The sequence below is a fragment of the Prunus dulcis genome, chromosome 3 (genome assembly GCF_902201215.1).
Source record: "Prunus dulcis chromosome 3, ALMONDv2, whole genome shotgun sequence".
Lineage (NCBI taxonomy): Eukaryota > Viridiplantae > Streptophyta > Magnoliopsida > Rosales > Rosaceae > Prunus > Prunus dulcis.
Window position 1 is genome coordinate 2,122,914 of NC_047652.1, and position 25,862 is coordinate 2,148,775.

At 38.1% G+C, this 25,862-nt stretch overlaps 4 protein-coding genes across 4 annotated transcripts; 3 read left to right on the forward strand and 1 right to left on the reverse strand.

The window, feature by feature from the left end:
• The first annotated feature begins 2,524 nt into the window (after positions 1 to 2,524).
• On the forward strand, positions 2,525 to 6,552 carry LOC117620932 (pectinesterase). The gene is made up of 3 exons (XM_034351193.1): positions 2,525 to 3,271; positions 3,362 to 3,797; positions 5,680 to 6,552. The coding sequence occupies exons 1-3, from the start codon at positions 2,636 to 2,638 to the stop codon at positions 6,369 to 6,371; spliced, it is 1,764 nt and encodes a 587-aa protein (XP_034207084.1). The 5' UTR covers positions 2,525 to 2,635; the 3' UTR covers positions 6,372 to 6,552.
• Positions 6,553 to 9,445: 2,893 nt separating this feature from the next.
• On the forward strand, positions 9,446 to 12,898 carry LOC117621548 (pectinesterase 3). Its single transcript, XM_034352096.1, has 2 exons — positions 9,446 to 10,774; positions 11,976 to 12,898. The coding sequence occupies exons 1-2, from the start codon at positions 9,700 to 9,702 to the stop codon at positions 12,659 to 12,661; spliced, it is 1,761 nt and encodes a 586-aa protein (XP_034207987.1). The 5' UTR covers positions 9,446 to 9,699; the 3' UTR covers positions 12,662 to 12,898.
• A 511-nt stretch (positions 12,899 to 13,409) lies between these two features.
• Positions 13,410 to 18,462, forward strand: LOC117621466 (alanine aminotransferase 2, mitochondrial-like). Its single transcript, XM_034351962.1, has 15 exons — positions 13,410 to 13,835; positions 14,484 to 14,534; positions 14,631 to 14,681; positions 14,786 to 14,851; positions 14,939 to 15,000; positions 15,250 to 15,328; positions 15,425 to 15,529; positions 15,643 to 15,753; positions 16,006 to 16,143; positions 16,280 to 16,354; positions 16,480 to 16,600; positions 16,701 to 16,855; positions 17,327 to 17,401; positions 17,547 to 17,750; positions 18,150 to 18,462. Exons 1-15 carry the CDS (start codon positions 13,599 to 13,601, stop codon positions 18,264 to 18,266), a joined length of 1,647 nt encoding a protein of 548 aa, XP_034207853.1. The 5' UTR covers positions 13,410 to 13,598; the 3' UTR covers positions 18,267 to 18,462.
• A 1,960-nt stretch (positions 18,463 to 20,422) lies between these two features.
• Positions 20,423 to 23,738, reverse strand: LOC117620630. Its single transcript, XM_034350753.1, has 5 exons — positions 23,431 to 23,738; positions 22,724 to 23,300; positions 21,742 to 22,234; positions 21,584 to 21,665; positions 20,423 to 20,744 (listed from the first exon to the last, which is right to left on the reverse strand). Exons 1-5 carry the CDS (start codon positions 23,485 to 23,487, stop codon positions 20,526 to 20,528), a joined length of 1,428 nt encoding a protein of 475 aa, XP_034206644.1. The 5' UTR covers positions 23,488 to 23,738; the 3' UTR covers positions 20,423 to 20,525.
• Between the last annotated feature and the right edge of the window lie 2,124 nt (positions 23,739 to 25,862).

Genomic DNA, 25,862 nt, shown 5'->3' on the forward strand with positions numbered 1-25,862 from the left:
ATACGGATATTGTGGAACCACGTAGATAGCTGAAAATTATGTTTTTATAGATCTGTTACGGATGAGGTGACAGCACTTCTTCAGGTGGTGGTAGTAGGGTTTGTTTAGACTCATAGGTTGCTTTAGGGTATAGGTTATGTTGGGTATGTGAACTAATATGTTAGTTAACAGCTCTCCAGAAATTGATTATGTTGATATCTTGTTGATGTCCTTTATTGTAACATTGAAGTTTACCTTTGATCAAACACGGATGTTGTGAAGGGCGTTTAATTAATCATTTTATAAATTAAGTTGATGGGATCAACAAAATTTAGACGTATTGTTGTTACGCAATAAGAATATAACAAGTGAAGAAATAAGAAAATTTTCTCAAAATCGGTAGTTCTAAAGGAGGGCTCATGAAAAGCAGCCTGACCTTCATTGAGATAGATTTTGATACCATGGATAAAATAAAAGTAATAAAAGGTTTTGGGTTTTGGGAAAAAGAAAGGAAAAAAAAAGTTGATGAACAGTCATTTTCTTCATTCTTGATCATAGTTATCTTTTAGCACGTACCACGTGTTAAAGAGCATACAAGTAGGGGCCTGGCTGGCCTAGTCATTGGCATCTCTAATCCCTAACTGCTCTTTAGCATTTGGAGCTTTATACATTGTTTGCCATCAAAAGCTCAAGAAAGAAAGAAAAGTCATGGCAAATCATGAAGAGAAAAAAAAGAGCTTAGTTGTCCTCAACTATAGCGGAATTTATGCCAATCTAAAGAGGAAAAAAAAGTATATATAAAAAAGAGATATTTAGTGATATACCCATTTTTAGCACTAATATTATAAATAAACCCTACACAATTGAATTCCTATAAACAAACCCAAAAAAAACCCAAAAAATGATAGCTAGCTTTATTGAATTTAATATTAATTATTAAATTACTTTGATGCCCTATTGAGTGCTTTGGGTATTTTTATGAGATTTTGGGGTTGGGCTTGTTTTAAGAAATTGATGGCAGTTTTGTAATTTATAAGAAGTTAAAATCTTTTTTGTTATGTTGTAAATGGGCTTTGGGTGTGTTTCTAAAGTCCATTTTATATAGGGTATTTTTATAATTTGGGCCCTCATATTGGGTATAATAGTGAATCTCCCTATAAAAAATTCACTGTAGAAAAGTTTCGTATCTTACCCTACATTACTAAATCAATTTTATTTTTCAGCAACTAAAAAAATATTGCGTGAGAATAACATCATGTCCAATTGTTTCAGATTAGGCAAGCAGTTTTTAATAATAATTATTGTGTCGATTATAAAATATTACGGTAGTATTATCACGTGATATATTTTGTACACGTGTTATAATATTAGTGTATATTTATTAATATCATTTACTAAAAAAGAAGAAAATAAACAATATTATTTATCTATATTATAACACATGTACAAAATATACTACTTGACTATATTACCGATATGTTATAATTTCACATTGAGGAATAGTAGCCAGAATAAGCACAAGATTTTACATTTCATCATATAATCTTTTGTCGTACCACTTTCCGCTTCTAGGCAAGGCCAAGATGAGCATGAGAAAATTGACACATGTTTGTGAGATAACCATAGTTAACTTTTATTTTTAAATTTTTTTAAAACCAAATGATAAAGTAAAATAATAATTAAATTAAATTGAAAAACTCTCTCCTTCCCGACCCATCTCCAACAACCCTAAGCCACCACAGCCACCATTCCCTCCCTCCCCAACCTTGTTCACCCTCCATCGCACCGCAGTTTGCCTTTAAGAGCAAAAAAGTAAGGACCCGAAGACTGACTTATGTTATGAGGAAGAAGAGTTGCATAGCCTAAGCCTACAGAAACGAAATTCCCAAAATAAAATTAATTGTAGTTATCTCTATGGACCCAAAAGAAAATGTATTTTATCCACTTTGCAATAATGATGAATGACAATGGACAAAATATGAAAGAGGAAAGAGTTTGACTGCGAAAAGATTGTCCCCTCAGTTCTGCAAGTTGATAGTTACTTTTTCTTCTTTTTTTTATTAGCCGGACTCGTTGTAGTGTATTTTTTTTTTCTTTTTTTTTTTTCAAGTTTTAAATATGGCCATTTATTCCCGTGGCCAGGAATTCATGCAAGACTTATGTTCATTTTATTTTTTAATAACCTCGCTGATCACATTACATTTGACATATAATCATTAAATCAACAAATCAATCATTCTGCAAATGGGGTTTAGCTAGTTGGTGAAGGATAATGGATAATGTGTCCGTCCCATTACATCCGAGTTTATTTTTTTAAAATTAAATTAAATTACGGTTTCATACAATTAGATTTGAATTGAAGGGTAATAAATCAGAAAATGAATAAATACATAAATTGTTTGTAGCAGCATGGGGCCGAGACTGAGGGATACTTTTTTTTTTTTAAAGTACAAGGAAGTTAATACAAGTATTATTGAGTGTATGGGAATTTCTAACCTAACATGGGTAAATGTGAAAGGTATATCCCACTGGCAAAGGACACATTCTAACACCAGAGCAAGCTACCACTCATTATATATAAAAACAACCCCCTCCTCCCTTCCCAACTCCATCCAAACCCATCTCTTCCTCTTCCCCAATCACCCCATTCTCCAAAATGACCAGAATCAAAGACTTCTTGACCAAAATGTCTGATTCAGGCAAACAAATATCCATCTCCAAGAAAAACAAGAAGCAACTCTTCATAGCCCTTGTCGCAGCAATCCTACTAGTTGGCGCTGTAATCGGCATTGTCACCGGAGTAAAGTCCCAAAACAAAAACTCCGGCGAAGACAGCGAGGCCTCCGCCGCCTCCCACGCTATACTTAAAAGCTCATGCAGCTCCACCCTCTACCCTGACCTCTGCTTCTCCACGCTAGCCGCCCCCGGAGCCGCCAAGAAAGTTTCGAGCCAGAAAGATGTCATAGAATTGTCCTTGAACATCACGACCACAGCCTTGGAGCACAATTTCTTCGCTGTCAAGAAGCTTTTGAAGTCCAGAAAGAAGCTCACGAAGCGCGAGAAGGTTGCTCTCCATGACTGCTTGGAGAACATTGATGAGACCCTCGATGAGCTCCATGCTGCTGTTGCAGATCTCCATGAGTACCCCAATAAGAATAAGCCTTTGACTCAGTATGCTGATGACCTCAAGACTCTCATCAGCTCCGCCATTACCAACCAGGAGACTTGCCTTGATGGGTTCTCTCACGACGACGCTGATAAAAAAGTTCGCACAGTTTTGGAGAAGGGGCAGGTACATCATGATCTATCCTTCAATATTTCTGTGTTTTTTTTTGAAAAAAATGTAGAAGCGATAGTCTAAATTAATCTAATAATGATACAGGTACACGTAGAACAACTATGCAGCAATGCATTGGCTATGATCAGGAACATGACGGATAATGATATTGCAAATGCGAGCAAAATGAATGTGAACCGGAAGCTCAAGGAGGAAGTGGTGGAAGAGAAGGGGTGGCCGGAGTGGCTGTCGGTGGCGGACAGGCGGCTGTTGCAGTCGTCGACTGTGACTCCCAACGTGGTGGTGGCGGCAGACGGCAGCGGGAATTACAAGACGGTGTCAGAAGCGGTGGCTGCTGCCCCAGAGAAGAGCAGCACTAGATATGTGATCAGAATAAAGGCAGGGGTGTACAGAGAAAATGTGGATGTGCCTAAGAAAAAGACCAACATCATGTTTTTGGGAGATGGGAGGACCAGCACTATCATCACTGCAAGTAGAAACGTGGTGGATGGCAGCACAACTTTCAATTCTGCCACAGTTGGTAAGTCAAAATTTTGAATTTTGAATGTTCCCAACTATTTTTGTTTATTTTATGTTTTTGATTTCTTCAACATATATTTGTATAGTGTGGGATAGAGCTCCGTAAATGATATGTTATGTCATGTAGGACTAGCATAAATCATTGCACACTTTCTGCATACCATAAATCTAGCAAGGTTGTTGCTCACTTCAAAATGCATCTATTTTTCTCAAATTATATGACCTATAAATTTTAAGACTTGATAGAACATCCGTTTTGGAGCATTAATTTCGAGTTGGATGATCACATTTTGACATCTCTATCTAATATCACCCAATGTATATCGTCCATGCATTTAACTTGAGTGTGTCCTCTCACACGGGAGGAGGGGTGTTGAAGCCCACATAGTAAGTAGAAGCTTCCAACTTTGCCTTAATAGTTTAACCAGGGGTTGTATCACAATGGTTAGAAGGACGAGTTAGGGCCAACGGTAAACTCAGAGGTCAGCTATTCGAATCCTTTTGTTGTTGTGCGAGTTCCTGATTTACCAACACACATTATGGGGCCCCGAGAGTGTGGCCCGGAGTTTACCTAACAGGAATGGGTCCAATGTGACCCTACCTTGAAGGGTACCTCGATTTAAAAGGAAAGAAAAGAGTATAGCCAGAGTCATTAAACCAAAACCAAAACTAATCATTATTCCACCAGAATTGTGTGGTGTTCAGAAAATTAGGAAACAGATAGACTGATGTTCATTGCTGCGATTTGAGACGTCTCTCTCGTCATGTCTGCGTCTGTTTTTAATGAATGTTGGTGTGGTTTACAGCTTGCCCCAGGCCCCTTTCTCTTTCTACTTTTTGTGCTTAATTTGACTTTTTCATGCCCTTTTAGTCTCTTTTGAATAAATAAATCTAACCCAAGACATTTTGTCTCATTTTTTTGTTCGCATATCCTCCTATTAGGATCCTTCTCAGATGCTTCCTTCTACTTTGTTTTTTTTTAACGTTGCTTCCTTCAATCATGGTGAATGTAAGCCCTAAATCAAGGCTCCAAACTCAAACTAATGTTAGCTACTCACCGACACTCAATTTTAGGCCATAATCTTTGACTGATCACTTAAGCTGTCTCTGTTTCGCGTGAACATCAGCACAAGCCACCACCTGTCACCCAAGTGACCCTTCACCCTACCTTTCAATTTCTTTTTTTAGTACAAGCGATTAGAGAAAAGAGTTTACACAAATATTCATTAGGTGTCTCAAAATTTCGAATCTCTACTCATATGAGTGTAGGTGAAAGAGCTATACTCCACAGACACCCTACTTTTCAATTTTGCTACTTAAAAAAATGAGTTATCTAAATAAATAAGAACAATCCTTTTCGAATTTGGATAAATACAGATAATAATGGATGTGACACCAGTTGAAAATTTTATTTATTTTCACATGGGGCGCATGTTTATGGTTGTAGAAACTAGTTGTATCATTTTGCATTATCTTGCTTTTTCTCCTTTGTCTTTATTCTCTTTTTCTTTTTCTTATTTTTGGGGTGCTGAGAGCTGTTTTTTATTGTTTGAACCTTTGAAAACACATGCATGCACGCTCCAGGTCCCGTGTACTTGTTTTGGCTGTTGGCTTGTTTTCTAGATGAGTCATTGATTGCTGTCCCCATTTACCAGAGCAATTATCAGCCATTAAGTCAGACCACAGATTTTCGTTGTTTTGCATGCCACTCATCCACGTTGCTAGATTCTGTTCACAGATTAAATGGAGCACATGGTGGGTTTCATTCATTTGTTTGGATATCGTTTAATCTAATAGTGTGACAACATAACATATTAGATTACAACATAACATATTAGATATCTAAGTTATGTTCGTTTATGAATAATTCCTTATGTTTGCAGCTGCGGTTGGAGAAAAATTCCTAGCCCGGGACATAACCTTCCAAAACACAGCTGGTCCATCAAAGCACCAAGCCGTTGCCCTAAGAGTCGGGTCTGATCTCTCAGCATTCTACCGAGTTGACATTCTTGCATACCAAGACTCACTTTACGTTCACTCGAATCGCCAATTTTTTGAAGGCTGCTTAGTAGCAGGAACAGTTGATTTCATTTTTGGCAATGCTGCTGTGGTGCTACAAAACTGTGACATCCATGCAAGGAAACCCGATTCGGGCCAGAAAAACATGGTGACAGCCCAAGGCCGAACCGACCCAAACCAGAACACCGGCATTGTGATCCAAAAATCCAGAATTGGAGCCACTTCTGACCTGCAAGCTGTAAAGGGCAGCTTCAAAACATTCTTAGGGAGGCCATGGAAGGAATATTCAAGGACTGTGATCATGCAATCTGCCATAAGTGATATCATCGACCCAGCTGGGTGGCATGAGTGGAGTGGCACATTTGCCCTCGACACATTGTTTTATGGAGAGTATGCTAACACTGGGGCTGGTGCTGGGATTTCAAATAGGGTGACCTGGAAGGGCTTTAAGGTAATTACAAGTGCCACTGAGGCTCAGACTTTCACACCTGGCAGCTTCATTGCTGGTGGTAGCTGGTTGAGTTCAACAGGTTTCCCATTTTCTCTTGGTTTGTAATTAATTATTAAGCATGTTTTAGTTGGGTGCTGTATTCTTGTAATTGTAGCTAAGCTGGTGTTGGTTGAGTGTGTTGTCCGGCCTTGATTGTAGCATCACTTAAACTCCATATGTTAGTGATTAATAAGAGCATCTTATATTTTGCCAGGAAATTATGAGCAATGTTGTGCAAAGTTCTTGATGTGGATTGATATTGTTGTCGATACAATTTGGATTGAATTGATATTGTCTTCAAAACTATAGTTAGTTACAATAGTACAGTTTAGTTCGGTTTGATTTTAATAAAAACCACATAAGAATCAAATGATTCCATAACCTACATATACGGGTGACCAATAATACTCAATTTAGACCGGTTTATAAAAGCTCAAGATCGCAGCTGAACCAAATTATTACAATTCGAATTTATTCGGGATGGTTGACTTTTATTGTGGTCAAAATTGAACCAAATCGGCTAACATGTAGTACATTTCAGTCCAGATAAACCATTTGGGCTGTGCAATCACATGGTGCCCCATTAGGCCAATTGAGGTGCTCATGGGCTAGACTTTCGGTTATAGCTTAGGGTTTCACATTGTGAATTTGATGGGCTAGAGTGTTCAGACTTTTAGAGGATCCATTTTCCTATGGGCTCAGTGCTTTGGTAGGTGGTAGGCCCTCCTCGATTTGATAAAGCATGTTGGAAACTTGAAAAGGTAGAGATCTCTCATTTTCAAGGCTTTTACGCTGGCAGATATATGAAGGTTTTTGGTAGGGTCTGCAGAAGCTGCGTATTCCTCCAAACCCAAGCATTTGCCCTGGCCAGCTTGTCCATTTCATTGTCCAACTTACAATTTGTCATTTTAGTAAAAGTGTGCACTTATTGGTATTTGGCAGGCATCTTTTCAATTTTCGTTTATTCGGCTTGACTAATGGTGTATCTCTTCTCAACGTTGAAAGAGGTTCTACGAGTCGAGTTCTTTATCACAAGTCTTGGAATATAGGGTTATATTGGTTTGTGTATCTTAGTGCACGATGGTCTTCTTCCTATATAAGCCGCTCCCAAGTTTCAGCCGTCTTCTAGCACTAGAGCTTTGTTTTGTTTTGGGCCTTTTAGCCGTTTTGGTTTATCTTTTCTTTTACCATCATTTAGAAAAATAAAATTGTCAACGGGAAAACATGTAGTTTGTTTGAAAAGAAAAGGAAAAAGGGTCAGATCAGGTTGGTTACTGGAATTTGAAATGTATAAATTGGGCCTAGTGGCGCAATTGCCGGCTTCATGTGTTATGTATGGCCTTTCACATCAGCACATGGCATTGCCATATACTAGTAATATGCCACTATCCCCCACCCAAAAAGAAAAGGGGGGAAAAAAAATCAGAGAAAGGAAATTGAGAATGAGTCCAATTGAAAAGGACCAAATAAATTGCAACGTGTTAATGTCACAAGCTAGCAGTGTTTGTGGTAATATGTGGCAAGCCAAGGCAAGATATGTTCAAATTGTTGTTTCAAATGTTCGAGAAAACGATGTTTGTTCAAAAAAATTCGTTTTTGAGATTTGTAATCAAGATCTTTCGTTCGACAAAATGAATATGTCGTTGCAAACTTTTGGTATGTTTGAAATGAATGAAAATGATCATTCGATGAATAAAACAGAACAAAAGATGTATTCCCAATACCAATTTTGAAATGCAGAGCCTCTCATGTTGAAAATGTCTACACCATATAATATATTTCTGAACTTGTGATCAAAATAAAAATAAAAACAAAACCACTTTCTTTAATTTTTTTTGCATTTAAAAAAAAAAAAAGTGTATGCATGACATGTTGTGGTACATGGGAATGAACGAAGAATAAGTTCAAAGGGGTTCACTCGTTTTGCTTGGTGGTGTGAACCCATTTAACAATTTGATTTGATTTTGATTGGTCCATTTGGCAGCTGGTTGTTGTTTCATATGTAGGAGATTACTTGCAATTTTGAGCTAATTGTATTTGACCAAAAACAAAAAACAAACCAAATTATGTCCAGCTGGATCCATCCTCATCATCTACGTACAGTCTCTCCACTAAAACCGTGTATGCCAAATGCAACATATGCTTATCAATTCAACTCCATCTCCACCGTCCATTCATCCAAAATATTCAAATAATAACTCAAAATTGATTTGCCCTTCTAATTTGGCTCATAATCTTTTTATAATGAACCGTGATTATGGGCTTTCAATGTAAACACCTTCTGGTAATGGTAAATCAATTGTGATCATATCAGATTTCCCATCCGATCGAATCATGATCTTCGTTCATCCTAAGAAATAATAAAATCATAAAGCTATTCTAACTTTAGTTAACTAATAAACTTAATAATCTCTCGTGGAAATAGACTTCCTTATCACAGATTTCTTACCTTCTTATTTTGATCTCTCTCATTACGTAAATAGACAAGTTAATTTTCACAATTGCGAGGAGACAAATAGAAAGAATGAGTTAATGAACGCAGTATATACAAGTTAATTTCCATATGTTTTGTGAGAGTTCGTGTGTTGGGTTTTATTCTATAAAGCCGACTCTTAATTTTTGAGTTAAAAATATACATAATTTAGATAGGTCGAATATTAGATACGTGTATTATATTTGATTCACTCATAAATAATTTTGTCCGGGTTCTACAGATGGTAATGGATTACGTGCGTAGGTAAAAGGAATTACATTCTCCAATAGCAATGGTCACCCAAGTTCCTATCTAGGAAGCAATGATGCCCACCTGTCCAATGGCAATACCAATTGAGTTTAACATAATCAAGTAAACAATGATTAAATAATTTTTTTGTCACTTTTGATTTGGATTTTGAGAAATTTTTTAGGTAAATTGATAGTTCAGTGATTAATTTGGCTAAATGGTTTTTTTGGGGTGACTAAATTAAAATTTTGTGTAAAATTTAGTGCTCGAAAGATATTTAACCCAATAAACAAATATTGATTGAACTGATTCCAAGGGGCAAAATTTCAACCCCTGTGCTGACTGAGAGGATTAACTATGGCTGGTGGTATATAAGGATGTTTTCACAGACAATTAAAGCAAAGATTACATTGTTTATTGGAAAAATAATCATGGATCACAATCAAATATAAAATTAATTAGAAGATAATTAATTAAAATTCTTAAGCAAGAAGCATCAAGGAAAGGCTTTTCTATCTCTCTATTTTGCCTCACTTTTATAAAAGGGGGGACCAAAAACATCTCGACACCCCCACACTTTGTCCAAAAGCATCCCCAAATCTCAGCTCCTTAAACAAAACCCATCAAACCAAAAGCAGAGCAAAACACAGAAGAAGAAGGAGGACAGCAAACATGGACTCTATGAAGTCCTTCAAGGGCTATGGCAAAGTGGACGAGCTCGAAGAACAAGCCTTCCGGCGGAAGGCACGCAAGCGTGTCATCATCCTCACCGTTTCCACCATTGTTCTGTTGGCGGTGATCATCGGCGCCGTCGCCGGAGTATTGATACACAAGCGGAGCAACTCGTCGTCTACCAAGCCTAACTCGGCCCCCACGACTGAGTTGACTCCATCCGCTTCACTCAAGGCCGTTTGCGATGTGACCCAGTACCCGAATTCGTGTTTCTCGAGCATCTCTTCGCTCGAGACCTCGAACACCACCGACCCAGAAGTGATTTTCAAGCTCTCTCTGCACGTCGCCATTAACGCGGCCTCGAAGCTTGCTGGGTTGCCTTCCAAATTCAGACGGCAAGCTGCTAATGACACCGGTCTGAATGGAACTCTGAGCGTCTGCGAGAGCCTATTTGAAGATGTAGTTGAACGGCTCAACGACTCGCTGTCCTCCATGGATGTGAACCAGGGCGAGAAGCTACTATCCGCTGCCAAAATCGACGACCTCAAGACCTGGCTCAGCACTACCTTAACTGACCAAGAGACTTGTTTGGACTCTCTGCAAGATCTCAACTCAACCCTTGTTAAGGAATTCAAGGTCGCGATGCAGAATTCGACTGAATTCTCCAGCAACAGCTTGGCCATTGTGGCTAAAATTCTGGGTCTGCTGACGAATTTGAACATTCCCGTGCACAGGAGGTTGCTCGGGGTTGGAGAATCCGAGATGGGTTTTCCGGGTTGGGTTGGCCCTGGAGATAGGAGGCTGCTGGACGACAACAACGCGACTGCGCAAGTGATTGTGGCCAAGGATGGGACTGGGCGCTTCACGACGATTAAAGAGGCTGTGGAGGCTGTGCCCAAGAAGAGCACAATCAGGTTTGTGATTCATGTGAAGCAAGGGGTTTATAATGAGAATGTGTTGATGGACAAGAGCAAGTGGAATGTGATGATGGTTGGAGATGGCAAGGATAAGACCATTGTTAATGGCAGCTTGAACTTTGTGGATGGCACCCCCACCTTCTCCACAGCCACTTTTGGTAACAATTCTTACTCATCACCTTCAATTTGATATTCTGTTAATTTGGTTTTTTAATTTGTTCTGTCATTGATTGTTCATTTCAGTTTGATTTCATTCTTGCTGTGATATAGAACAAGTGAGGAGAGACAAGGCATTTTATGCATATCAGAAACACTAGAACACTAGCTGGCTAGGCTGTCCTCCAAGTATCAAGCCATTTTAACATGGCTGTTGTTGGTTACCAATTCATCTTAGTTTCTTTCCCTGTAGATAGAACTGAAGGAAATCCCATGTGGGAATGTGCCATGTGAAACCTTCAGGTTGGAGCTAGGAAGGAAGCCATAGACATTAGACACCAAGTTGTCTTTCTGAATTTGACGATATTGGTATGATAGGGTCAATTAGGAACCAGCCACATGGTTTATGCATCTTCATGTTAACTCTCACCTAAAAATTCGATATCCTCTTCTTCTACTGCTGTTATTGTTTTGTTATTTTTATTTTTATTTTATTTTCTATGAAAAGATCAATGCTGCTTTGAATACCATTAAAATAGATTGGATATCTGGGTGATGTGTGGACGGTTGATGCCCCCACCATGTGCATGTCTGGATTATGCTTTATATATTTCTTGTTGTTCATATGTGGACCCATTTGTTCCATATTTAATCTACATTACAAGTTAAGCATAGCAAAGGCCTGCTTGACCCGAAATGCAAGTGTTGTCCTCTATCCTGCATGACGCATGTGGTGGATGAGCTGACTTTTTCTTATTGATTGCCTGAAATTATGTTATGTTGATGAATATTTGCATGTCATGCGCTCATGTTGCATAGCACTTAATTCCTTCCATTGTAGAGAGAAAAAAAGAAGAAGGGAAGTTTGGTACAGAAGTAATTAAACAAAGCAGGTTCCAGATTCTATGCCCTGTGGTTCTTGTTGGCCCGCACCGCAATCATCAAAAACAATAATTCCCCACTTGGTTTCTTTACACATTCAGATTAGAGAAAGAGTCCCCCAAAAATTGTCAAGCAATTAGGACAGTTCCGTGCGTAGTTGCATTCACATTCCCTTAGAAATTGTGTTAGATTTCAAGTTCTCAGACTGAGAGACATGTGAGAGAGACTTCTGTTTTGATTCAAACTGTTAGAACTTTTTAACGTTCAAGCTTACATATCAAGTATTTGAATTCTTACTGTGATTACCTATTGGATCACCAGCCGTAGCAGGAAAAGGCTTCATCGCAAAAGACATGGGGTTCATCAACTCTGCAGGACCAGCAAAGCACCAAGCAGTAGCATTCCGCTCTGGCTCCGACCTCTCGGTATACTACAAATGCTCCTTTTCTGGTTTCCAAGACACCCTCTATGCACATTCCAATCGACAATTCTATCGCGAATGCGACATCATTGGCACCATAGACTTCATTTTTGGCAATGCTGCTGTGGTCTTCCAGAACTGTAACATTATGCCGAGGCAGCCTATGTCAAACCAGTTCAACACCATCACAGCTCAAGGCAAAAAGGACCCAAATCAGAACACTGGCATTTCAATCCAGAAGTGCAAAATCTCTGCTTTAGATGCTAATAATCTCACAGCTCCAACATATCTGGGTAGGCCTTGGAAAGAGTTTTCCACCACTGTCTTCATGCAGTCTGATATTGGGTCATTCTTGAACCCAAAGGGCTGGAAAGAGTGGGTTTCCAATGTTGAGCCGCCCAACACTATATATTATGCAGAGTACCAAAACAGTGGGCCTGGATCAAGTGTGGATCAAAGGGTTAAATGGGCTGGTTATAAGCCTTCTCTGACAGATAGGGACGCAGCCAAGTTCACAGTGGAGTCATTGATCCAAGGCGGTGATTGGTTGCCAGCAGCTAATGTGGAATTTGACTCATCCTTGTGATCCAAGAAATCAAAAAACTGGGTTGAGGCACAGCTATAATGAAATTGTTCAGAAATTAAAATCGTCTAGAAAGAATGCTTTAATATTTTCTCTTTGTAACATTACAGTTGGTAGCCTGTGTGTCCCGTTCTCTTTCACCCTTCTTTTCCAATTCCCCCTGGAAAATCATGTACTTAAATTCTTTTTGTCACACTTAAAATTACATCAAAAGTTCTGATCATGAATGAGTTGAACATAGTTTGCAGAGTAAATTCTCGTTCTCTCTCATTTCAGCATCTTGAAAATCAATAGTTTTCAATGAAAAAGTTAGTACACATGAGGAGTTAGATGAATAACTTCAAAAGATTTGATGCGGGGGTGAGAAAAGAGGATGGGTAGGTGGTCATGTAGGAATGTTTACGAATCTCTCTTTTTCCTTGCAGGACACTGATCTTAAGTTGGGTATATTATTACCTTTTCTTGGTGAATAAGTTTTTGGATATTTACATTGCTTGGTACAAAAGTTAATTTTTATTTTAACCAAAATTAATCAACCAAAAGAAACAAACAAAAGGGTGATCACAAGCCCTAAGTTGTCATGTCCTAATGGCCATACATGCATAGACCCAAAAAAATTAAAAATCATAGAAAATGCAAATTCCCCATAATACCCCTGCTGTTAAACTAAACAACTGTAATCTGGATATATCCAGAACTGCAAAAGGAAAGTAAAAAACCAAAGACAAATAGGCATGGTGAAAATATAATATAAGCAGGTGGTCATGTTCCGTGGGCGAAGTCAATGGACAAGTAAACACCCAACACCAAACAACAAAGTAGGGGGCTTTTGTTGAAGATTGTGCCCAGAAAATTACTTGCCCTTTGCATCACATCACATCTGTGTGATATCTTCACACGTATAAAATCTCACTGCTTTGCGTATAAAAACAGTCCCAGAATGCGGAGATTCGCAAGCGGCAGACTCAGAAGCCTTCTCATCCATTCTTTTCAGCAAAAGCATATTCTTCGTCCACATCACCCAAGCTCATCGCTTTCTTCTTCTCTCCCACGTTTCTTGTCTTCCTCTACTCCAGTCCTAGATTTCCCTCCTTCTTCTACTTCTTCCATGGCTGACCCCTCTGCTTCCAAGCTCCCTGCCAAGCTCCCTGTCACTCTTCAGAACATAAATCCCAAGGTTTGTGCTTTTTCCTGAGTTGGGTTTTTGTTATTTTGTTTATCTTGGCTGTTTTACTGCTTATTCCTATTTATTTTGCTCTTTTTCTGCTTATTCCTGTTTATTTTGCTCTTTTTCTGCTTATTCCTGTTTATTTTTGTGTATATTTGATAATCTGTTCACTGTTTGATTGTCTGTGTAGATGGTCAAAGGTGTTTGATTTGATGTTTCTGCATCTGGGCTGCTTTGATTTGTTTGTTGTTTTGTGTCTTGGGATTTATGCTCTGATTATTTTATGCAAAGCAGTTCCTTTCTTTGGCTTAAGTTTTCATGTTTTCCCAAAAGCAAAAAAAAGATTGATGGGTTGTATGGTGTGGTTGATTTTTATTTCAACCCACACAAGTAGCCAGGAATTGTGACATCACTGACTCTTTATTTTTGACCCGAGTTCTTTTTTTCGACAAATTCATCTGACTGATCACTCATATTTGGGTCATTCTGATTGGATTACTTTGATTTTGATTTATTTATAGAATTTGTAAGTTAATTGGTTCGTTCCTCTAGTTTTTATTTCTCACTGTCAAATACTAGTAATTGTGGACCTCTTCTATTCCATTTATCATTCATTGGCCAGCTCACTCCGCACTACTAACTTTCTGTGTCTTACAGATTTTGAAATGTGAATATGCTGTCCGAGGTGAAATTGTCACCCTTGCCCAGGTACATGACTATATCGAAAATTTAATGCCTGAATCTCAGTGAAGTAATTTCTCTTATTTTTATCATTACCTCCTTTGTAATATCCTCCTGTCACAGAGGTTACAAGAAGAATTACTGGCTAATCCAGGCTCTCATCCCTTTGATGAGGTGTGTTTTCTTTCTCCTTTGATGAGTTACTACTTTCCATATTGACTCTCTAGTTTTTAGGGCATTGTCACTTGGGTACTCACTTTCAATTATATGTTATACAGATACTTTACTGCAACATTGGAAATCCCCAGTCTCTTGGTCAGCATCCAATAACCTTTTTCCGAGAGGTTGGTTTATTGTTGGACTACATGGTAGATATCAAATAATGCTACACCATCTCATGCAATCCTTAATTGTTATAATCATTGTGTCAGGTTCTTGCATTATGTGACCATCCATCCATCTTGGACAAAAGCGAAACACAGGGTCTATTCAGGTATTGGAAATTTTTATGCAATCTGCTTGGCTGATTCTTAGATGAACTGCGATTAAAATCCATCTGAAGATAATGCGACTGGTTTAATTGGATGTGTCGACATAAAAAATTTGCCATTATATCATTTGCATGTATAACATATAAGGTCAAATATTTTAGGCTGCCTTACAGTCCTCTAGGAAACCATAGAAAAGTCTTCCTAGAAGTTAAATATTATCTTTATGTGGGTATCTTTGTTACCTGTTGCAGTGCAGATGCAATAGAGCGGGCATGGCAGATTCTAGATCAAATTCCTGGAAGAGCAACTGGTGCATACAGTCATAGTCAGGTAATGATCCCATACAGAAATTTGTAAAACTTTTGCAGAACTCGTAAGTGATATGACATATGACTCACTGCCCCTCTTCGCCCACTTTGGCATCAGGGTATCAAGGGTTTACGTGATACAATTGCTGCTGGAATTGAAGCTCGTGACGGATATCCTGCTGATCCAAATGATATTTTCTTAACAGATGGTGCAAGCCCTGCGGTATGTCCTGACTTCCATTCTGTTCAATTTTAGTGATGTCCCAATGTTCCTGAATATGTTAAGTTGCACATCGCACCACTCATAACACATCATGTCCATTTCTCTCTTGCCAGGTCCATATGATGATGCAATTGCTGATAAGCTCAGAACAGGATGGGATTCTTTGTCCCATTCCTCAATACCCTTTGTACTCTGCTTCAATTGCCCTCCACGGTGGTACACTGGTATGTCTGGATTTTAAGAGATTTATTCAGATGCTCAATGTCGATAAATACAAAATGTTTGGCATTTATACTCGCGCACTAACTTGTTATTGGATAAAGCTCGAGTTTTTATTGAACTGAAAAGTGAATTGCCTGATTATTTAAAAAAAGGACATTACATGACTGCCAGAAACTAGAAGTTGGAAAATAATTCTCTTTTATATACCATTTAACGTTGTAAGAACATTCAAATCTGTGGTCTGATGTATGCAGGTTCCTTACTTCCTTGATGAGGCATCAGGGTGGGGATTGGAAACTTCTGAGTTGAAGAAGCAATTGGAGGACGCAAGGTCCAAGGGTATCAACCCAAGGGCCTTGGTTGTTATAAATCCAGGCAACCCAACAGGGCAGGTGAGTTATGAATTGCTTTTTGACCTTCAAAATCCTTGTCGACAAAAGAGTTTTCTCAAGGGGTTGCTATTGGAAGAGAAGCTTGTGTTTAATCTAGAATAGTCATTGGTTGAGTGTTTTGGTATCTTGTCTGCAGGTGCTTGCTGAGGAGAACCAGCGGCAGATTGTGGAATTCTGCAAGCAAGAAGGTCTTGTTTTGCTGGCAGATGAGGTAGATGGATTGTTCTTTGGATAATTAACTTCAATTACTTTGCAACATTCTTGGAGCATTGTGATTGTAATCAGAAACTTCTATAGGTACTTTATGGGCTAATATTTTCAGTGTATTTTATACAGGTTTATCAAGAAAATGTTTATGTACCTGATAAGGAGTTTCATTCATTCAAGAAGGTATCCCGGTCTATGGGATATGGTGAAAAGGATATTTCTCTGGTATCATTTCAATCAGTATCTAAAGGTAATTTGTTGGGTTCTTATCCTGTCACGATGGAAAGAGAGTAGCTCATGAAAATCAATGAATTTGGGACAATTTATCATTGTTTCTTTTTTGGATGTAGGGTACTACGGGGAGTGTGGAAAAAGAGGCGGTTACATGGAAGTAACTGGTATCAGTCCTGACGTAAGGGAACAAATATACAAAGTGGCGTCTGTGAATCTTTGTTCTAACATCTCTGGCCAAATTCTTGCAAGCCTTGTCATGAGTCCACCAAAGGTCATTTTTCTCTCTTTAAATAATGTTGTATTTACTTCTCTCATAGAAATTTACAATGGGTTTAGAATTGATGATCAAACATGCTCAAGTATCTTAAAGTAGGACCTAGCAAGCGATTTGACAGTAGGTTAAAATGTTGGAACCTCAGAAGTGGAAACAGGTATCTTCTAGTTTGAAACCAGTCGGCATTCACTTGTGATAGTTTTGAGGCTATTTTAGCTAGTTGGACTAATAAATTTTCAAACATCTAAGTCAGAATTGATTTGACCATGTTCACTAGTGCTTCTGTTAGTGTACAATTGGGGCGTTGGAGGAGTACATTTTTCTTTGTTATTGCCCTTAACTTCGTTACACAGGGCATAAGGATTTGGAAACTCGGTCTTAAAATTGGTAGATCGAATAAGTTTATTTTCTTTGATATTATCATCTGGATCATTTTTCCCACGGAGGAAGTTTCATGGTTGAATGCAGGTTGGAGATGAATCCTATGAATTGTATTGTGCAGAGAAAGATGGAATCCTGTCATCCCTAGCAAGGCGTGCAAAGGTTAGTACTTAGTAGTATTACTATTAAATGGTAACACAATAACATGATATTATTTTCTGTTGATCTTTCTTAATAGCGGGACTGATTATGCTTCATTTCTCCCATATTTTGTTTTTATTCTATTAATTGTATTTTTTAAAAACAGACTTTAGAAGATGCGTTGAACAACTTAGAGGGTGTGACATGCAACAGAGCAGAAGGGGCAATGTATCTCTTTCCCTGCATAAACCTGCCTCAAAAGGCAATTAAAGCAGCAGAGGCAGCAAATACAGCTCCAGATGCATTCTACTGTCGCCGCCTTCTCAATGCCACAGGAATCGTGGTTGTTCCTGGTTCCGGTTTTGGGCAGGTTAGTTTTATCTAATTCTTTCTGGTACTGTTTCTTAGTGTGGCAGGAAATGGTTGCTGACCTAAATTGGAAATAATTTGCAGCAGATCAAGTGGCCATACAATATTATTTGTTTGGCATCTATAATTCTAATCAGCAATGATAAGTGAACCACATTCATAACAGTGGAATGTTTAAATCTTTAGTGTGCTAGGGGATGAAAAATATGGTCCCCTAAAAGTTGGTGATTGAATAGGATCACATTTAGTTAAACAAAAATATGAAGTGTAGACAAATCCTTAATTTTGTTGTTTTGGATTCTGTGAACATCAGTAAGATAGCGTGAGATATCCTTTGGTTTGATTTTTCATAATTTTATTTTAAACTGAAGATTGTTTACATTTCAATCCACTGTGACAGGTTCCTGGCACCTGGCATTTTAGGTGCACAATATTGCCTCAAGAGGATAAAATTCCAGCCATCGTCACCCGTCTGACAGACTTCCACAAGTCATTCATGGACGAGTTTTGCGACTAGAAAATTCCCTGTTTGGTCTTTCAGGATAAGCGATGTAGTAGACATTCATTTAAAGGAGACGAACATTTGTGTGAACCCCATATGATCCTTTATTTTTGTGGGGGATAAACATGTTTGGGTACAGTCGTACTTGATGTGATGAGAATAATATCTTTTCTTACAAGGCTTTAGGTTTGAATGGCATCAAGTTGTGCAATTGTTTTTTATTTGGATTTAAGCAGCTACACCACCCTCAAAATTGATCCTGTTCTACCAAGCATTGGTTGCAAATAACATCAACAAATAAAAAGGATTAAACTTTGGTCTTTTTTTGGTTTTTGGAATTTGAAATGCTGCAACTGTACATGGTTTAAGGAATTTGGCAGGCCAGGTAACATTTTCTGTTGCCCATGTAATTGTGGATGGATTCAGAGAGTTTCTCATGGCCACACATTGCTTTCAAAGCCAAGGCCAAGAGTGGTGGTTGGTGACTGGTCTCTTTCATCTTCCATGATTATATTCGCTTAGGTCGCAATCTTCAAAAATCAAGGGTTGCTTAAAACATCTCATCTTTTATTAAAACATCACATCTTTGCCACGGGGAGTGGAAAATGACATTGAAGTTGCTTGTACTCAAAATAAAAATAAAAGCATCACATCTTTAAAGTTGAGTTGTTTTCTTCTTTGGTTTTTCTGCAATTCTTTTTTGGGGGGTGGGGGGGAGATTTTACTTACGGCTATGAATGCTATTATTGACTCAGTAGCCTTTATACAAACCTATTAAATGGTATACGTCTTTACTACCATTATATGACACTTCCAGAGGTTCTGCTCATTGCATTCAAATTATAATGCCCCACTGTTTTCTGGTGTTGATCTTATCAGACTCTATTATGGATTCCATGTGGTCCAACAAATACCACCAACAATCCCAGACAATTTTACACCCAAAAAAACTTCCCTAAGAACTTTAAGAGTCGCTGCCTTTTGCAAGAGTGACAAGAGAAGGACCAACTTTTGCCAACTGTTGGGCATATTTTGATGTTCAACAGTTGATATAATAGTTTGTGCGTGATATGAAGAGATAAACGGTATTGGCCAAAACAGTGCAGCTTTTTATCAAACTATGGACATCTTTCTTGCTAAAGTATGCTTTTCTTCTTGTTCAGAGCATGCTGTTGTTGTTTTTAGCTGGTCATGAAGTAAATGAGTCTGTTAATTTCACTGCCACATGTAAAGCTCTCATCACTCCTGCATGGATGGATGGGTAGGTCCCGAGTTCCAGTTTCCAAGTTCCAACAACAAGAAGGGGAAAGAAAATGTTGGGTTTCAGATGCTGGGATAAAAAGACAACAACAGAGAAGGCACGGGACAGATCTGCTTGCACAGTTTTGCAGCCTTCAGATGTTTGCTCTGAAATCACATGTGATCTTTTTTACACAGGTTTTTATTTATGTTAAATTTCATAGGGACGGGTTAGCTACTCACTATTAGCAATATCAATGTTGTCTTCAACTTAATCACTTATAAAGTCCAATAAATATGAGATTTTATTACAAAAGGTTTCAGTGATATTAATAGTAGAACTATTCATTTTATGTTGTATTTTATTTAGTCAAGTTTCGGATATAAGACTTATATTCTTCAATAATTTAGATCCTGTTTTGTTTATACCATATTTGACCAGCCAACCAAAAAATGACATGTGGAACTGGGGACCCACAATGGACCTACTAAATCTAGGCAATCTATTTCATCCCATGAAATACCATCAGCAGGTTATGAGCCTTCGACAGCCTAGCCTACCGATCATGGCTGAAAATCACGCTTCACTGCAGATTTCTCACAAGGACACGTGACGCCTCCTCAGGTGATGCCTACAGTCTCACATCGAAATTTCACCGAAGATGCACATCTTCCAAAATCTATAAAAAGGGACACAAGTCCCCAAAACAAGGTAATTGTGACATTCGATTAATTAGCCATAACTTTGTCCAGATCACTATTTACTTTATACTTATTACTAAAGTGTCCGACCATTTTTTAGCATCAACATGTTTTAATTTGTGTTTTGGATTGAAACTTCATGTCATGTACCATCTAGTTATACATGAATGAGATTGGTGAAAGGTAAATCCCATTTTTTTGATTCCCCTAGTAACAAGAAGAGTGAAAAATTGCCATAACTGCTGTTTCTTTTTCTGGTTTCATTATGAGGCTAGAAGTACACAGCAAGGAACATTTTCTATGCAATTTTCCTTCTTTGTTTTTCATGATTGGTTAATGGGTATTGCAAGGGAAGCAGCCGCAAGAAATGTGGCCAGAAAAATGTGGGTTATGCCTATTTATCATCTTCTGTGCATTGTTTGTGGCCTTGTTAATTTGTTCAGAGTGTTGCTGCCTTGCTGTTGCTCTCCATTCCTCAGCTTTTCTATGCACAATTGCCATCCTCTTCATCAACTTCTCCTCCAGGTTTGATCTCATCTTCTGTATTTTCACCTAAAACCCCAAAAGAACAAATAAATAAACAAACGTGTATCTGCCAAACTACAAAAGCATGCATGTTGGTAACTCCATTTGGCTTTACAAAAGAAATTTCAAGTGAAAAGAAGAGCGGAAAACACGAAAATAGTGCTCTTTTCATCAACCACTAATTTATTCAGAAAGTACAAAAAACCAAGCTTCCAAGCATGACTGGTATCCAACTCAATTAAATACTCCAGTTCCCCATGGATTTCTAAATGCTGCTACTTCACATGGGATTGCTAGTATTAAAATGTGAGGATGAAGACTTCTAGCTTTCTCTCTAATTTCTGTGAGAGTTTGGTATGTAGAAAATTATATAATATTAAGCAAGACACTTCAATAGAGGTGGTCCAGTCTAGAAAACAAAAGGAGAATGGTGTCCAAGAGTGACGGGTGGCTCAAGGAGGAAGACAACAATAAGCTCCATCAAGCATTCCAACCAGAACCAATAAAATACAGTTTGCTAGCACTTGCGGTTTGACAATGCAGCCACTTAGTTTCCTGCTCTAAATATTTTAACACAGCAAATAAGATGAGGTGTCTTCGGCAAAATATATCACACTAAAGTGTTTGATGACATAACAGCAAATGTGCAATATGAATTGAAATCAAGAGACTGATAATCTTCTATGTTGATTGCTAGGTCATGGCGGTTCAGGCTTATGTCTCATGTTTGAATAAAAAAGAGAGTATAAATCTCATGTTTATGTACTTGCATTTCCATTGCCATGCAAAACCAATAATTGGTTCAAGAACAAAAACCTGCTGGGATAAGAGCCCACCATGGAAAAAAGAAATGATGACAAAAGTACCTCAAGCTTTCTTGACTGAGCTTCTGCTTTTGCACTTTGGAGGTTGACCCAGGCTAGGATTTTGGCTTCTTCTCTCTGATACCTGCACATTCAAAATGCATTTAAAACCAAATCTATCATTTGAAACAATATGTGGTCAAACTTAGTAATCCAATTACCTAAGGCAGCATTTGTTGTTTTCATCCTCTTCCCAGGCAGCAGCTCTAGATTCAGAAATACTTTCTCGGCATGGATGGCTTGTTTCGAAATGTCTCAAGCTCTTTGATATTTCCACTTCCTCCTCTTCCCTTGAGTTCCAATTCGATGCAGTTGAATCATATTGTGTCCCAAGGCACTCCTGCAACTGGGCAATGTCAATGGTGTTATTAGTGCTGCTAGAGTACCCCAAAGCCAATGGCCCTGACCGATTTGCAGGCGTATTATGGCGCGCGGGCGACGAGCACTTGAATGGTGTGTGGCATCTTGAAGTTGTTGAACTGCCAAGAGGCGTCATCTCTGTCCCAACATCTCGATGTTGTAGATGATGAACCTCTTCTGTGCCTGCATCTTTCATGGTTTCACAAGCTGAGTTTTTGAATAGAAAGCCTTCTTTGGTTGGCTCTAAGTACCTGGAATTGGGTAAAACTGGTTCTATATCGTCCACAAACTTATCTACACAAACAAAACTCAAATTTCAGTTGTTGAAAACAGAACTCAGTTCATAGGTATCATGTTATATTGGAATTGCAAGTCTAGCTCCAACTTGAAAAATATTTTGGGTTATAATTAAATTGATCCAATTCCAATGTAACAGTAAATGTTTCAGCTAAAAGGTCTAAAGACAGGTTTCTTGCATAAAGAGATGCAGAGTAAAAAGATAGTGAGCCTTTATTAATAAACTAGTACCATGGTTGTGTTTCCCAGTGTTTGAAAGATACACAGCAAACGAATACATGCAAAATTGGAAACTAGATTCTACATTGTTTAATACAATCAGGGACCATAATCAGACAGTAGAAGAAAAACTGAAAATATAATCAAGTTTTAAAGAAAAAAAAAAAAGAGGGGAAGATGATAGTGGCACAACAAGGGGGCAACGGGATACATAAAGCAAACAGGTCAGGGTTCCACTAAAGATTAAAGTTCAAATAAAGATTTTACCTTTTAGAAGTACATCAGTTGAGGTTGAGACCCCATTGAAAGCTTTGCCAGAGTTATGATTGTTCAAAGAGGCACAGCGTTGAAAGCTTGAGACTGTCTTTGACACTTTTTCCTCTGCGACCCTTGTTTTTTCAGCAAACACCTCCATTTGTTGCTTAAAGTTGTCACCTTGGTTGGCATTAACAATCTTAGTGGAGTCTGCTGATGGCTTTATGGTGTGAGCAGGAGAGTCATGGCAAGAGGTACTGATGAGCCACTTCTCTGCATCATCCCACTTTGAAGGAAAGCTCTTTCTTGCAAAATTCCCAACACTGAAGCTGAAAACAGGTCTTCCAGGTGTAGGAGGCGCTTCCAATCTCCTCTGTGTGACAGAGCTCATTCCCTCCCTCCTCTGAGCTGAAGCGTCAAGAAAACCTCTGTTGCCTTCTGAGCTGGCATTGCTTGGTACTGGGAATGACTTGACAAACTCAGAGGTCTCTTTGAGATTAAGCTTGCACAGAGGGTCAGGGAAGGTGTCTGCATATGGGTTGGTTTTACTTTTGCCGTAGAAGCTTGTACTGCCCTCTAATGGCGGTTCCTGAATCACAAACACCCAAAACAACAAGAAAGAAAAGAAAACAACAAAGACTAATTAAAACCCATTTGAGCACACAAAAAACAAAACAAAAAGAGCAAAAGAACAGAAAAACCAAATGTGTTATCTTTACCCCACTACATGAGATAAAAGATGGAGCTTGAAAGCATCTGGGGCTTGTGAGATCCATGGAGGCTTGTGGGTATGGATGGTTCTCTTTGTAGAGTCGCTAGCTTTTAGTATCTTGGACAAGTGCTTTGCCTATCTCCACCATTCGGGTATAAAACTGTTTACTTTTGTCATACGAAAATGACTGAGAGCAAAAGTTGCAGCAGAGAAGTAGCTTCAGCAAAACAAAAAGCATTGACTGCTTGCAAGTTGCGAAAATGGTCTACTAAAAAGTACTGTTAGAAAAATTGAGTCACATGGGGTTAGCCAGCAAGCAAAGCTTAGCTCTCTCTTCAAAATTTAGACTTACCCTAAACTACAGTGACATTTAGTCGTACTTGTACAGAAGCAGACTAGGAAGTGGACGAAAGGGTATCTCATAAAAAGAAGAGGGAGCTTTGGGAGCAGTGGACAAAGCCACTCATGAGTCCCAAGCGTGAGCAGAGAGAGTTGGCTAATATATTGATTGTTTATTTCTTTTGTTTTCTTTTTGGGAAGTTTCGTTTGGTTTTTGTTGAACCCCTCTCTCTAGGTGTGCCCTTTTACAGCTTTTGCAATTTACAGGCCCTAATGGATTTTGGTGTCTCATTCCAGGTAACTAGATCGCACTAGATTTGTCTGTCTTGGCCTATAAAGGCAGCTGGGCCTTCAATCCAAGTGTAAGAGCGATGTAAAGTCAAGTCAATGACAATTTGGTGGGTATCAAGAACTTGTATTGGGGACATTGTAAGGACTTTTGGTTGGTTGCAAGAAGTGGAACACCTAGAACACATTATACATTTGGCTAATTTCAAGAAATACACACAATTCATGTTCTCTATAATATGGGAGCATCTACAACAGAATTGCTATACTCTTATTTTTAGCCATTTTGGCTAAAATGAGCGCAAAACGCAGCTCTAACAGACTTGCTATTTAGCTCACTACTTGGAGAACTCCCTATTTGAGTTTGGAGAGAGAAATTGAGGGCTCCATTTCTTCCTCTTATCTCTCCCCAGGCACACAATCCTATCTCACATCTTACTTTTTGATTTTTTTTTTTTTAAAATGAATTTTTAATTTAGAGAGGAGCACAGAGAAATAATAAAATATTAAAAATTAGCCAAAGTAGAGAACATTGCTAGAGGAAACTATTTTAAAGTAGTTTGTTATAATGACTTTCTAGCTATTTTACCTAAAATTTAGAGACTCCTGTGGAGATGCTCGTATCTTAGTGTTAACAATCTCTATTATTGCAATTTGTCTTAGTGGAACACTTAGTGATTGTAATGTATATGTTGTTAAGTTATCTTTAATACAGATATGGGAAGAAAAAAAAATTCATTTCACTAGCACTAAATTGATAATATGAGCCTTAGTACGAGAGATTGATGTTTGACATCAATGCGAGATTGATAGTTAAGAACTATCAAAATCTGAATTGGTACCAAGTCCAGGTTCTAGGAAAAAGTTTGTCATTAGACTATTATCTTCTAGAAAAGAAAAGATAAATGTAATATACACTTGCATAGCAAGAGGAACAAAATGATTGCTAAAAGTCAATTGAAGATCCAATTAGGGAACTTCATCATACTCGGATCAAGCTTGTAGTGGGACCATACTTTTTTATACCAACTATATTGGGAGAGTGGAGGAATTTCTCACACACACTACCAAGATGCCAAATGAGTTCGAACCTAATATCACTTACCTACCAATCAAAATTCTTTGTCACTAAGATAGATCTTGTTGACACAGTGGGACCATACCCAATTTTTTCTGTAGTAAATATCTTTCGTGTGCAAGTTAAGTTTTAAAGAATTGTATGATATATGTATTACACTTTGCTAGAGTCGTAGTGGTATACTTGCTATAATATAATTAGAGGTTCTTGTTAGTTTTGCTTTATGATTATAACGTACTACTTATATACTAATTCATGATTTGGCCAATTCGTTTAAAAAAGAGTCATGTTTGCTCCATATGTGTATACATAAGAAATTAAAATTTTAAATCATTTCTCATTGGAGAGTTACAAAATGATTGTAGTTTTTTTTATACATGTAATATTGGGAGAGGGGGTATTTCTCTCTCTCTCACCCCCCCCAATATGTCACATGGGTTCAAACCTGAGACCATTAATCTGCAAGTTAAGACTCTTTTCTACTAGGCTAGACTCTGTTGACCATAATTGTAGCTTTATGTATAGTTGACTGGGTATCACACTTCATTTGTTCCATTAAAAACAAAAGAATAATATGAAAAAAAGAGTGAGATATATATATTTACATACATATGTAGAGTTTTCTTCATAATGACATTTAGAATTTTTAAAAGTATACAAGATTTTATTAAGCATCATCTTTGATTTTTCTCATGTACAATGAGTAAGTAAGGAAATATTTTTTTAATACTTAG

Coding starts and splice junctions, on each gene's coding strand:
- LOC117620932 (XM_034351193.1), top strand. CDS start 2,636: ATGACCAGAATCAAAGACTTCTTGACCAAAATGTCTGATTCAGGCAAA. Junction 3,272..3,361: donor CAGTTTTGGAGAAGGGGCAG/GTACATCATGAT, acceptor ATAATGATACAG/GTACACGTAGAACAACTATG. Junction 3,798..5,679: donor TTTCAATTCTGCCACAGTTG/GTAAGTCAAAAT, acceptor TTATGTTTGCAG/CTGCGGTTGGAGAAAAATTC.
- LOC117621548 (XM_034352096.1), top strand. CDS start 9,700: ATGGACTCTATGAAGTCCTTCAAGGGCTATGGCAAAGTGGACGAGCTC. Junction 10,775..11,975: donor CTTCTCCACAGCCACTTTTG/GTAACAATTCTT, acceptor TTGGATCACCAG/CCGTAGCAGGAAAAGGCTTC.
- LOC117621466 (XM_034351962.1), top strand. CDS start 13,599: ATGCGGAGATTCGCAAGCGGCAGACTCAGAAGCCTTCTCATCCATTCT. Junction 15,001..15,249: donor GAAACACAGGGTCTATTCAG/GTATTGGAAATT, acceptor TACCTGTTGCAG/TGCAGATGCAATAGAGCGGG. Junction 15,754..16,005: donor CCCTCCACGGTGGTACACTG/GTATGTCTGGAT, acceptor TGATGTATGCAG/GTTCCTTACTTCCTTGATGA.
- LOC117620630 (XM_034350753.1), bottom strand. CDS start 23,487: ATGGATCTCACAAGCCCCAGATGCTTTCAAGCTCCATCTTTTATCTCA. Junction 22,235..22,723: donor AACTGATGTACTTCTAAAAG/GTAAAATCTTTA, acceptor TTGTTTGTGTAG/ATAAGTTTGTGGACGATATA. Junction 20,745..21,583: donor CTCAGTCAAGAAAGCTTGAG/GTACTTTTGTCA, acceptor TTGGGGTTTTAG/GTGAAAATACAGAAGATGAG.